Genomic DNA, 10,490 nt, shown 5'->3' with positions numbered 1-10,490 from the left:
CTTCACTTTGCAGGTATAGCGTGGAAAACTCGAAGTCTTCTTGGTAATAGAAATGCTGATCATCTTTTCCCCCTCCTTCCATTGTCCCGTTTTTCCTTTCTTCCAGAAGTACTGGACGGGTTCGGCACCTTCAAACTTTCCACCACAAACCAGGGTGCATTTCCTAGAGGTCAGGCTGCTGCAGCCCTGCGGCCTCACGGTGATTTGAACAGGGTAGTCGTCCAGCTTCCTGACCCCCACAACGTTAAATCTGACAGGAAGGACTCTGTTGTTGACCTCCACCGTGAACTCCCCGTCGTCAGATTTTCTCATGTTGCTGATGGTCAGTATTGCGGTGGTCGGGTCCAGGTGTAATCGGCCTTTTAAGTCACCCAGATATTCCACAGGAGCATTTTTCGTAAAGTATTCAGCAGCAAGGTTCCCCTTATGCTTCCATGTGATGGCGGTGATGGCCTGCTGGTACTTTGGGTCGAGCTTCAGACTCTTTCCGATCTCAAAGTAAATGAGGTTCTGAGCAGCGGCCGGCAGCGCCATCAGCACCAGGAGGGAGAGACCAGCCGTCACTGCCATGACGGAGCGTCTCCACCGCCCTGAATATCCACGTTTAACTTGAACAACTCCACACCATCTAGCCCGCGTTTCTTTGTGATCAAAATGGCGGCCGCTCGTTCTCCTTGGCGGTTGGAAAGAAACGTAACGGTTTTGTATGTAACGGCTCGCAGCTGGAGCTGCGTTGAGACAACAGCCGTAAAAACGACGTTTTACTAGAAGAGCTCCACAACCACAGAGCCTGAGGTTCTTTATGATCAAAATGGCGGCCGCTCGTTCTCCGTAGCGGTTGGAAAGAACTGCTAAGGTTTCTGAAGTGGAGTGAGCCTCAAAATGTCTTAATTTATACAAACATCATCATTCCAGAGGCGGGCAGAGTCTCCAAAAACGGTTCTGAAGTAAGAGTATCACTACGTCAGCATATTTCTACTAGTAAAAGTAGCCGTAAAAAGTATTTGGTAAAAAGTTTACTCAAGTACTGAGTAACTGATCAAATTATGATTTAATACTTACATCATCAAAATATAGAGTTAAGTGAAAATGTTGGTATTCTAATGATGGAAATGACAATTATATCTAAGAAACAAAAAATATCAAAACCAGGCAAAACCAAAACCAAATCAGTTTCTTTCAATAAAAAACTTATGAATCTTTAAGGAAAACAGCAAGAGTGTGTCTGAGTCTGGTGATTATTTTATTTTATTTTTTTATTAAAACATGTTTGTTTTTCATTTAGTGGGTAGAAAATCCAGAAATTTTGCTCAACTTAGAGTAGAAACACTTCATAATAAAATTACTCAAATAAAAGCAGAAAGTATATTAAAAAATACTCCTGAACGTAATCTTTTTTCAAAAAAGTTACTCAATTAAATGTAATTGAGTAAACTAGTAACTAGTTACTAGCCAACTTATTCTGACTCTATGTGAGTAAAACAGCAGATCCTGTCTCCTCCTCTGCTTTAGGGCTGAAAATTAAACTGATTGTTGTTAAAAATAACCAAGCAGTGTTAAAGAGTGAATTTCTCAGTCACGTTTATTAACATCTCAAACAGACAAAAAGTAAAAACAGAAACAAATAAATGAATAAAACAAAGCTATCATGCCCATTGCATGTAATTTTACATAATTTGTTTGAAAAGGAGCAGGTAGAAAAAGATCTTCTGATTTCCTGCCCTTTATACTTATCAACCTACAAACATTTAAATCTAATCATTTAAATTATTCCCACACTGAATGACACTTAAAACTCACATTCTCATAATTAAATTTACAATGTTCATAAATTATTAATATCAATAATATCCCTTTTGGTCTTTGAGACATCCGTCCTACACAACATATTTCCCAATAATCTCCTTTTTGAACAGATTTTAAATCAGGTTTATAGTTTTACTTTGTTTAAACTCATCATTTAATCCATTCCATAAATCTGCCACACATATTGATAAACAAACCCTTTTATTTTATTTCCTTCCCTCTTAAATTATAATCCCCTATTCTGACACAAAACATTTTTTGAATATTATGCGGAAGTTGATGGTTTCTTACTTTTAACATGAATTGCATAGTTTTGAATCTTACAAGGAACATTTGATTTAAAAAAACAATAATGGGTTTGTATGTTCCCAATATCAACAAATGATTCACTGTTGGGCTTCCAGTGTTGCATTCAATGACAGCTGGGAACTATCGCCTCTCTTCTCATGCTGTCATTTTTTATTAGGGTGAGGAAACGTAAAGATGAGGTGAGGTTACTGAGATTAGTACAGAGGAAGTGATGTCATGATGCGTCTGCAGGTGTCTTCACCTCTTCCCCGTCAGAATAAAGTCAGTGAGGAGATTCTGGACTCTCTGCAGAAAAACACAGACAGGACGCACTAATCAGCAACAACAAATCTGCAAATAAAAGTGTTGGTTTACAACAAAGAAACAATAAGTATTAATCTGATTTATTCAAGTCTGGACAGAAATGTAAAGAGCAGTAGAAAAACCAAAGGAGGTGGATTAGCAGTGGAATTGATTGCAACACTGACTGCTACTGGAGATCCTTCCTGCTCACAGCATCAACATCAAACCAACAGAACCAGTTTTCTCCCAGCATTTTATGCTTTTAATTGAAGACACTGCGCTGATTTTAAATAAAACATCTGCAGGATGATTTAGAGCTTCTCGACTGAAAGAAAACTATTCTGCTGATTCTATTACACGTTTAACTCGGTTTTATTCAGCTTTAAAAGTGACGTTTTAGCCTGAAACGTCAATTGAATTTGAAAAAAACAAATTTAGTCATTTGTATAACTAACACGAACTTATTAACTCGCCAACAGTCTTAAGTGTTCATGGAATGTTGCTTTTCACAACTAGAATTAATATTTAGATGTTTATTGTTGTTTCCAGTCTCCTTTTCTCTCTTTAACCACCTAAAATGTAAATATTTAAGTGTGACAAACCTGCGCGTGGAAAGCCGTCTCTATAGCCAAGCTAAGCTAAGCCAGCACCGCCATACAAAGATGATCTGAACGAGCAAGATAGATAGCTGCTGTCATTTCCGAGTTCATTTCCTCATAGATTCGTATTTTCTGTTCAGTTCATTCAAAAGCTTTAGACAGCAGCACAGCTGAGAACTCAAACTAACATGTTAAATTAAAGTTGTGTGTGGATTTTTACATTTTACCGCATTCAGCGGCGCCTCCAACCGGTGCGGTTTAAGCAACACTCCGAGCTAGCAGCTACATTTAGATCACGCCCTGCATTAGCTTTCAGAGACTGCTTCCAGGTAGATATACAACCGTTATTTCAGTTTATTATTAAGCTCCAGACAGCGACACAACTGAGACCTCTCATTAATATGCTAAATTGAAAGGTATTTGCATATTTTTCCAATTTTAGCTGCATCTGGAACCGATGTTTAAGCGTCACTCCGAGCTAGCAGCTAGTGATGGTGAGATGAAGCCTCATGAGGCATTGAACCACTTGAGCCAACTGGTTCGAGAAAGGGTTCATTTCTTGAAGCTTCATGTGCACACGAAACCACCTACTGGCCAGGTGTATAATCACAGCCAGCTGTATCTTAACACGTGTGATGCATTGAATTTTTGTCTATTATGGCTCTTGGGAATGACTTCACAAAAGGTGTAGGACGAAATCATTTGTCTACATAAATTATGTATACACATATGTGTATAATAAAATATTGTTTGAATGTATTCTCTGTGTGTAATTATTCCCAAAATAGTAGTGTCATGTGATATGGCATGTTGTGTAATAAAGTTTTTCTGTGACTCTAGAAAAATGGCCTGGGCTTAATCAGGCAGAGGACAGTGAAAGTGCTTGTGGAACTAGGGAGGGGTAGTGAATTTGTGTATGTTTGTGTAACTTGGATGATTTCATGCATTTTTATTAAGAAACAACAATTTCTCCACAGTTTTTGGTTTCAAACGATTTCTCTTTTTTGACATTACATGGATGAGGTGTTATTATTGTACCCCAACTCCTTGGAGCACAATAAACACCTCACCTTTACAGAAAATAAGAAACTGTGAAAAATACAGTTCCTCATAAGCAAACCTAATGCATCTGCAAATGTTCACTTCACCTTACCTTGTTAGGGCTTATCAAATCAAAATGTTCCCACATAGGGGAAATCCTCCTCTTTCTCGCCGGCTCCATCCTACTCCTATCCTGTCCTCGCGCTCCTAAATCTCCTATCTATCTATCTATCTATCTATCTATCTCTCTCTCTCTCTCTCTCTCTCTCTCTCGCTCTCTCTCTCTCTCTCTCTCTCTCCTTCCTCTAAACTCTCCAAACACCAAACTAACTGTCTCAAACTAAATAACCACTATCCAAACTCTGCTATCCAAACTATCAAAACTCTATCCACTCTCTCAACTGACCGCAACTCGCCTACAACAACCCACATTTTGAATGGAGCCTGTGGGGTTTCTAAAGCTGTCAAACCCCGCGCCAACATCTGAGCCACTTCCCGAAGCAGTCACGTGGTACAGCCGGGCAGCGAGGCTTCGGACGTCATCGTTTTCGGCTCCTCCCCTAAATGAAGCAAGCCTCGATACGCGCTTTACGGAAACGCCCCCTCCATTACTCGACACACGCCTCGAAGCCTCGGCACATCACGTAACATCACTACTAGCAGCTAAATTAAGAGTGTGCCCTGCCTAAACTTCCGGAGTTGCTTCAAAGCGACTTTCATGTAATGCCTTTAAGTTTTTTTGGTTTTAGAGAAATATAGGCTTCAGACTCAGCGACGCAACGAATTATTTATTTCACAAGGTACGTTACAGAGCAGTGGAAAAACGAATAAATACAGGAGTAGCACTGAAAACAGGCATTTACAGTCCAACACAAAAATAAGATGCTTAACAGTTTTAATTGCATCCATCAATCACTCTCTCTCTCTCACACACACACACGCACACCCACAAAGGGTGAGTTAAACAGGTCACACTCATTTTAAAGCCTAAGCTTCCACTAGAAACAGCTCACTATCTTCCTATTGTCCTCCTGAGCAATTTATTCCAGTGCATTCAAAAACAAACTTAAAAAGCATATTGCATCTAAGGTAATATTAGTCAATCCATGGCTTTATCATGATATATATACAGATGAGAATACGTCATATGATGCTTAAATAAAATGTGATCCTGTGCAACAATTGAGTCACATTGAATCCGTTTTAGCAGAAAGGCACAGTGGACAGATTCTCTCTAAAAATGGGTTTTAAAAATGAGGTTTTTGCAACATGACAGCATTAAATAGATATGAATAATAACACATTGCATTCATTACATCTCAGTTTCTCATCATTACTGTTCATTATCCAAACAGGTCTTTAAAGCAATGTTCTTATGTTTTCTAAAACTCCTGATTCACATGCAGATTAACAAACTGCTAAAATGATGGAAAATAAAACAATTCAACATATTCATATGAAAAAAAACTGGAAAAAAAGAAAGAGTTCACGTTTAAGCGCCGCAGATTTTTTTTTTCCCTTCATAATTAATCCGAACATGATGGTCAAATGGAAGATCCAGACAGATATAAACACTGAAGAGCTTTGCCCTCGCTGGAATCTGTAATAATGTCTGTATTCACATAGATGCAGGAGGGCAGAAGGATTTATAACCAGTGTGTTCCTCTGGGAAGGCAAACAGAACAAGTTGGAGTTCTGGTCGAGAAGGATCCACAGTGGTCAGGCCCTCATAACTCTGAGTTGGCGTCTTTACCAGGCTCTGGCATATTCAAAGCTCTACTCTCGTCCCCATTGGCTTTCCCTCCATCGCCTTGTCTTGCTGGTGCAGAATCCTCATTCTTCTTTATACATTTCAAGTAGATAAATCCACCACCGGCCACAATTAGTGGAATAAAAATACCAATAACGATCCCAGCCACCGCAGCTGCACTGAGGCCTGAAGGTTCCTTGTTTATGAAGGGGTTCCCTAACGGGCCGCTCTCCTTCTCACTGAATTTGTTCTTCGCTTTGCAGGTGAAGGTTCTGAAGCCCAGTTTCTTCTCCTCCTCGCTGAAAATTGTGATTGTCTTCTCACCCTCCTTCCATTCTCCAGCTTCTCCTTTCTTCCAGAAGTACTGGACGGGCTCAGCGTCTTTAAAGTCGATACCACATGATAGGGTGCAGCTGTGGGATTCGCTCTCGCACGTCAGAGGCCTCAAGATGACTTCAACAGTTACCAGCTTCCTGACCCCCACAACGTTAAATTTGTCAGGAAGGACTCTGTTGTTGACCTCCACCGTGAACTCCCCGTCATCAGATTTTTCCATGTTGCTGATTGTCAGTATTCCGGTGGTCACGTTCAGTTTTAATCGGCCTTTTAAGTCACCCAGATATTCCAGAGGAACCGCATCCTTAATGTATTCAGCAGCAATGTTCCCCTTATGCTTCCATGTGATGGCGGTGATGGTCTCAGAAGACTTTGGGTCGAGCTCCAGATTTCCGCCGATCTCAAAGTATAAAGGCTCCTGAGCCGCGGCCTGCAGCGCCAGCAGTGTCAGGAGGGAGAGACCAGCCGTCAGAGCCATGATTTTGAGCGGTTCTACTGGGTAAATACCGTCATATCAGCCGGAATGATCGACGTTGTGCCAGAAGAGATCCACTCCCTTCGCAGTTGTTGAGAAAATGGCGGCCGCTCCTTTTCCGTCAGGGGCGACACCCTTGGCTCCGCTCCTTACCCGTCTGCCGGTGTGTGGACCGGCAGATTAATTGTGAGGAGCATTACTGTCACATGCTGATCTGGACTGTAGTGTAGTCGGTACATATATATTTTCTCTAAAATATCTTTGCTCTTGACAAATAAAAATGTTATTGAGCTAAAATTTCTTTAGCTGCTCACTTACTGTCTAAAAGTGAGACCCCGCCCACCGCGCTGCTTCCCTCACCGGCTGAAAGGATATGGAAGTACCTCAGTTTCAATATGGCGTACAGATTACGTCATCGCGTACCGAGAAATAGGAGGGAACGCATGAACGTCTTCCAAAAACCTTCAGAATGTTTCTGGAATCACGTGCATTACAGGAAACTGACTCCGGCTGGTTGTTGTGTTAAACCTCTCAATCATTTACATTTCAGGTTGGGAGAATGTGACTAAATTCTGACAAATAATTATATTAAAACCGACGTGGATCTACAAGTAAGTGAGTTGAAAAATATTTTAGTAGTATAAAATAAAACTTTAGGTCTGTTTGTGATCATAAAATGCATTTAAAACATGAACATAATTATTGATTTGTGGATTAAATCATGATTAGTGAACTAGAAGTTTCTTTCTTTACCTTCATTCCTACAGGAGATTCTTAAAGAATTATTAACTATCCTTTTACTGTCATTGTGCACGAAATTAAGCACAACAAAATTTTAAAAATAGGAACTCGAAGGCAAGTTAAATAAATGGATAAAATAATAATAGATAAGTATATCTCAATGAATGTTAAAATATAGTAGAAACACAAAAACCACTGGGATGTTAAGAATAAATAAATGTGTTTTTAAGCAACGATGCCAAAATATTATTTATTTTTGCATTTTGTACATAATAATTGTAATACATGTATTTCCTGTGATAATTGTAGTGTTAAATAGTGATTAATTTTTTTTAAAACCTATAATAGTTAAAATATGGCACCTGAAAATAGTGAGATTAGATACGGAGCTCCACAAGGCTGCTCTTTAAGCCCAGTCCTTTTCAGAATTCAAAGACATTATGAACCATAACAATAAGATCCATTTCAAGGCTTTTTAGTTTAAGATACACATAAAATATAACAGTTGGCTGATTGTGGCTTTGATATTGACTCTTCTAGGCATAATGTGAGCAAACAGTAGCCTGTTTCCAGGACTCTTCTGTTTTAAAGGTAAAAATTAATCTGGTTAATAGTGGGTTAATTAATTACCAAATAATTAATAATAAAACCCAGTTTATTATGAACCACATAGACAAATTTGATTTCATTTGCCATTTAATTATGATATAGTATAGTTACATAATAATGACACTGTACATATTATTTGCGTATATCTTAAAGAGATTCAGGAAATATAAAGATTTGTATTTAGAAACATGCATTTTTTAAGTAAAGCATAATAGGAGGAATGTACTTTTGATTAAAATTAAACCTTATGTGTAAAAATAAATCAGTAAAAAGGGGAAATAAACACATGAATGATTTATGTTAGCGGGGGAAACTGTTGTTCAAATATTAGCTGATATTGATATCCGATATTAATACTGCTGTTATGGCCGATTATCATTATTTACCAACATTATCGTTTTCCAACACTTTCAACACTGTAAAAGCAACAAAACCAGTAGATGACCTCTGCTTCAGTTAAACTCCCATAATCCTGTGCTTCATCACATCAGAGTCACATGACCGACCCAAACAACAAGATGGAAATAAACTCAGATTATTTATATCAGCCCAGGTTTACTAATCAGATCGATACGGATATGTTACTATATGACTAACATTGGTCGATACTGATATTATTGCCAATATGTGTATCTATTAACTGGTACTGCATGTAAACAACATGAGCTCAAAATGCCACACCTACAGTTAGCCTCCCAAAGGATTGTGTTTAATAATGGATAAGAGGCTTATTAATTATTACTTAATAACATGTCACTCAAAGAAAAGCTGAGGATAACAGCTACTTCCATGATACTATTTGTATTTAATTTCCCTTTGGGATAAATAAAGTAGTTTTGAACTAGAAAGGAGGAATTCAGGTCTGCAGGAATATTTTTTTAGTTTCTTGTGTTGAATTGCAGAACGTTTGTCTTTAGAAAACTAAAACGGTGCGAAGCAGGTAGATCTCTGTCTGCCGGTCCTGGACCTGCGGTCAGCACTGACCAACTTCATCTTAACACCAAAAACAGAATTATTTTCCACGCCGGACATTGTTTGGGCTGAAAGAAAATTATTGTTTCCTCCAAAGCCACTCAAGTTTATTTTTCTTTTGTTTCTAAATCACAAATGTGCATACTTGTAGTAAAGAACAACTTATTTTTTGATCTCCACGTTTTCCATCTCAGAAGAGCTTAGAATCTTCAGAATCACAAAACGTCCCAGACTTGTTCATGGTTTCGTTGTGGTCAGTCACATTTACAAAGCATCACCACCTTAGGAGGAACAAAGAAAACAATAACTGATATAAAAGATTAATATTTTCATTCCAGGTTGTATATATAAGCATGTTGTGTTATTGGAGTTTCATGTTAGGTGTTTGTTAGTTAATGGGTTAAGTAATCCTCAGCTGGAAAGGTTTGGGGCAGCAATGGCCAAAAGGCTCAGAGGGAGGATTTCTTGTATAAGGGGTCGCTCTCCTTCTCACTGAATGGGTTCTTCACTTTGCAGGTGATGGTTTGAAAACTCCAAGTCTCTTCAGAAATGGTGATCACCTTTTCCCCCTCCTCCCGCTCTCCAGCTTCTCCTTTCTTCCAGAAGTACTGGACGGGCTCAGCGTCTTTAAAGTCGACACCACATGATAGGGTGCAGCTGTAGATGACTTCAACAGTTTCCAGCTTCCTGACCCCCACAACGTTAAATCTGACAGGAAGGACTCTGTTGTTGACCTCCACCGTGAACTCCCCGTCATCAGATTTTTCCATGTTGCTGATGGTCAGTATTCCGGTGGTCACGTCCAGTTTTAATCGGCCTTTTAAGTCACCCAGATATTCCAGAGGAACCGCATCCTTAATGTATTCAGCAGCAATGGTCCCGTTATGCTTCCATGTGATGGCGGCGATGGCCTCAGAAGACTTTGGGTCGAGCTCCAGATTTCCGCCGATCTCAAAGTATAAAGGCTCCTGAGCCGCGGCCTGCAGCGCCAGCAGTGTCAGGAGGGAGAGACCAGCCGTCAGAGCCATGATTTTGAGCGGTTCTACTGGGTAAATACCGTCATATCAGCCGGAATGATCGACGTTGTGCCAGAAGAGCTTCACTCCCTTCGCAGTCTTTGAGAAAATGGCGCCCGCTCCTGTCCCGTCCGAGACAAGGCCACACCCTTGGCTCCGCTCCTTACCCGTCTGCCGGGTAAGTCGTCACCACAAGCCAGGATGCATTCAGTGGAACTGCGATCGCATGTCAGAGGCCTCATGATGACTTCAACAGGGTAGTCGTCCAGCGGTGAAGAAACTCTCAGTTACCAAAAGGTTTGTGATTCCTGTCCTAAAGTCACTGTTTGGTGTAATCTCCATTTTAGCATAAATCAGGGGCGATTCTAGGATCTGACCTTTAGGGGGGCTGAGCCCCCAGCAGGGCTAAGACCCATGAGAAGATATTCGTTGGTGCAGTTTTCTAAATCTAACTGCTTATTTACATACATTTACAAACAGAATTAAGAGACATGTCAGTAATTCACAGAATAAAAGAACAATGTTCATTTTACTCAAACATATACTTATAAAGA

General features: G+C 39.7%; 1 protein-coding gene across 1 annotated transcript; it reads right to left on the bottom strand.

The window, feature by feature from the left end:
• Positions 1-4,805: 4,805 nt before the first annotated feature.
• On the bottom strand, positions 4,806-10,060 carry LOC116712951 (uncharacterized). Its single transcript, XM_032552857.1, has 2 exons — positions 9,627-10,060; positions 4,806-6,279 (listed from the first exon to the last, which is right to left on the bottom strand). The coding sequence occupies exons 1-2, from the start codon at positions 9,946-9,948 to the stop codon at positions 5,765-5,767; spliced, it is 837 nt and encodes a 278-aa protein (XP_032408748.1). The 5' UTR covers positions 9,949-10,060; the 3' UTR covers positions 4,806-5,764.
• Between the last annotated feature and the right edge of the window lie 430 nt (positions 10,061-10,490).

This window comes from Xiphophorus hellerii, chromosome 22 (genome assembly GCF_003331165.1).
Source record: "Xiphophorus hellerii strain 12219 chromosome 22, Xiphophorus_hellerii-4.1, whole genome shotgun sequence".
Lineage (NCBI taxonomy): Eukaryota > Metazoa > Chordata > Actinopteri > Cyprinodontiformes > Poeciliidae > Xiphophorus > Xiphophorus hellerii.
This window is presented reverse-complemented; position numbering and strand designations above follow the sequence as displayed.

Bases quoted from the DNA above. Each gene is read 5' to 3' on its own strand.
- LOC116712951 (XM_032552857.1), bottom strand. From the start codon at position 9,948: ATGGCTCTGACGGCTGGTCTCTCCCTCCTGACACTGCTGGCGCTGCAG. The intron at 6,280-9,626 runs TTAACGTTGTGG...TTCCTGACAAAT, and splicing joins CAGAGTCCTTCCTGTCAGAT to TTAACGTTGTGGGGGTCAGG.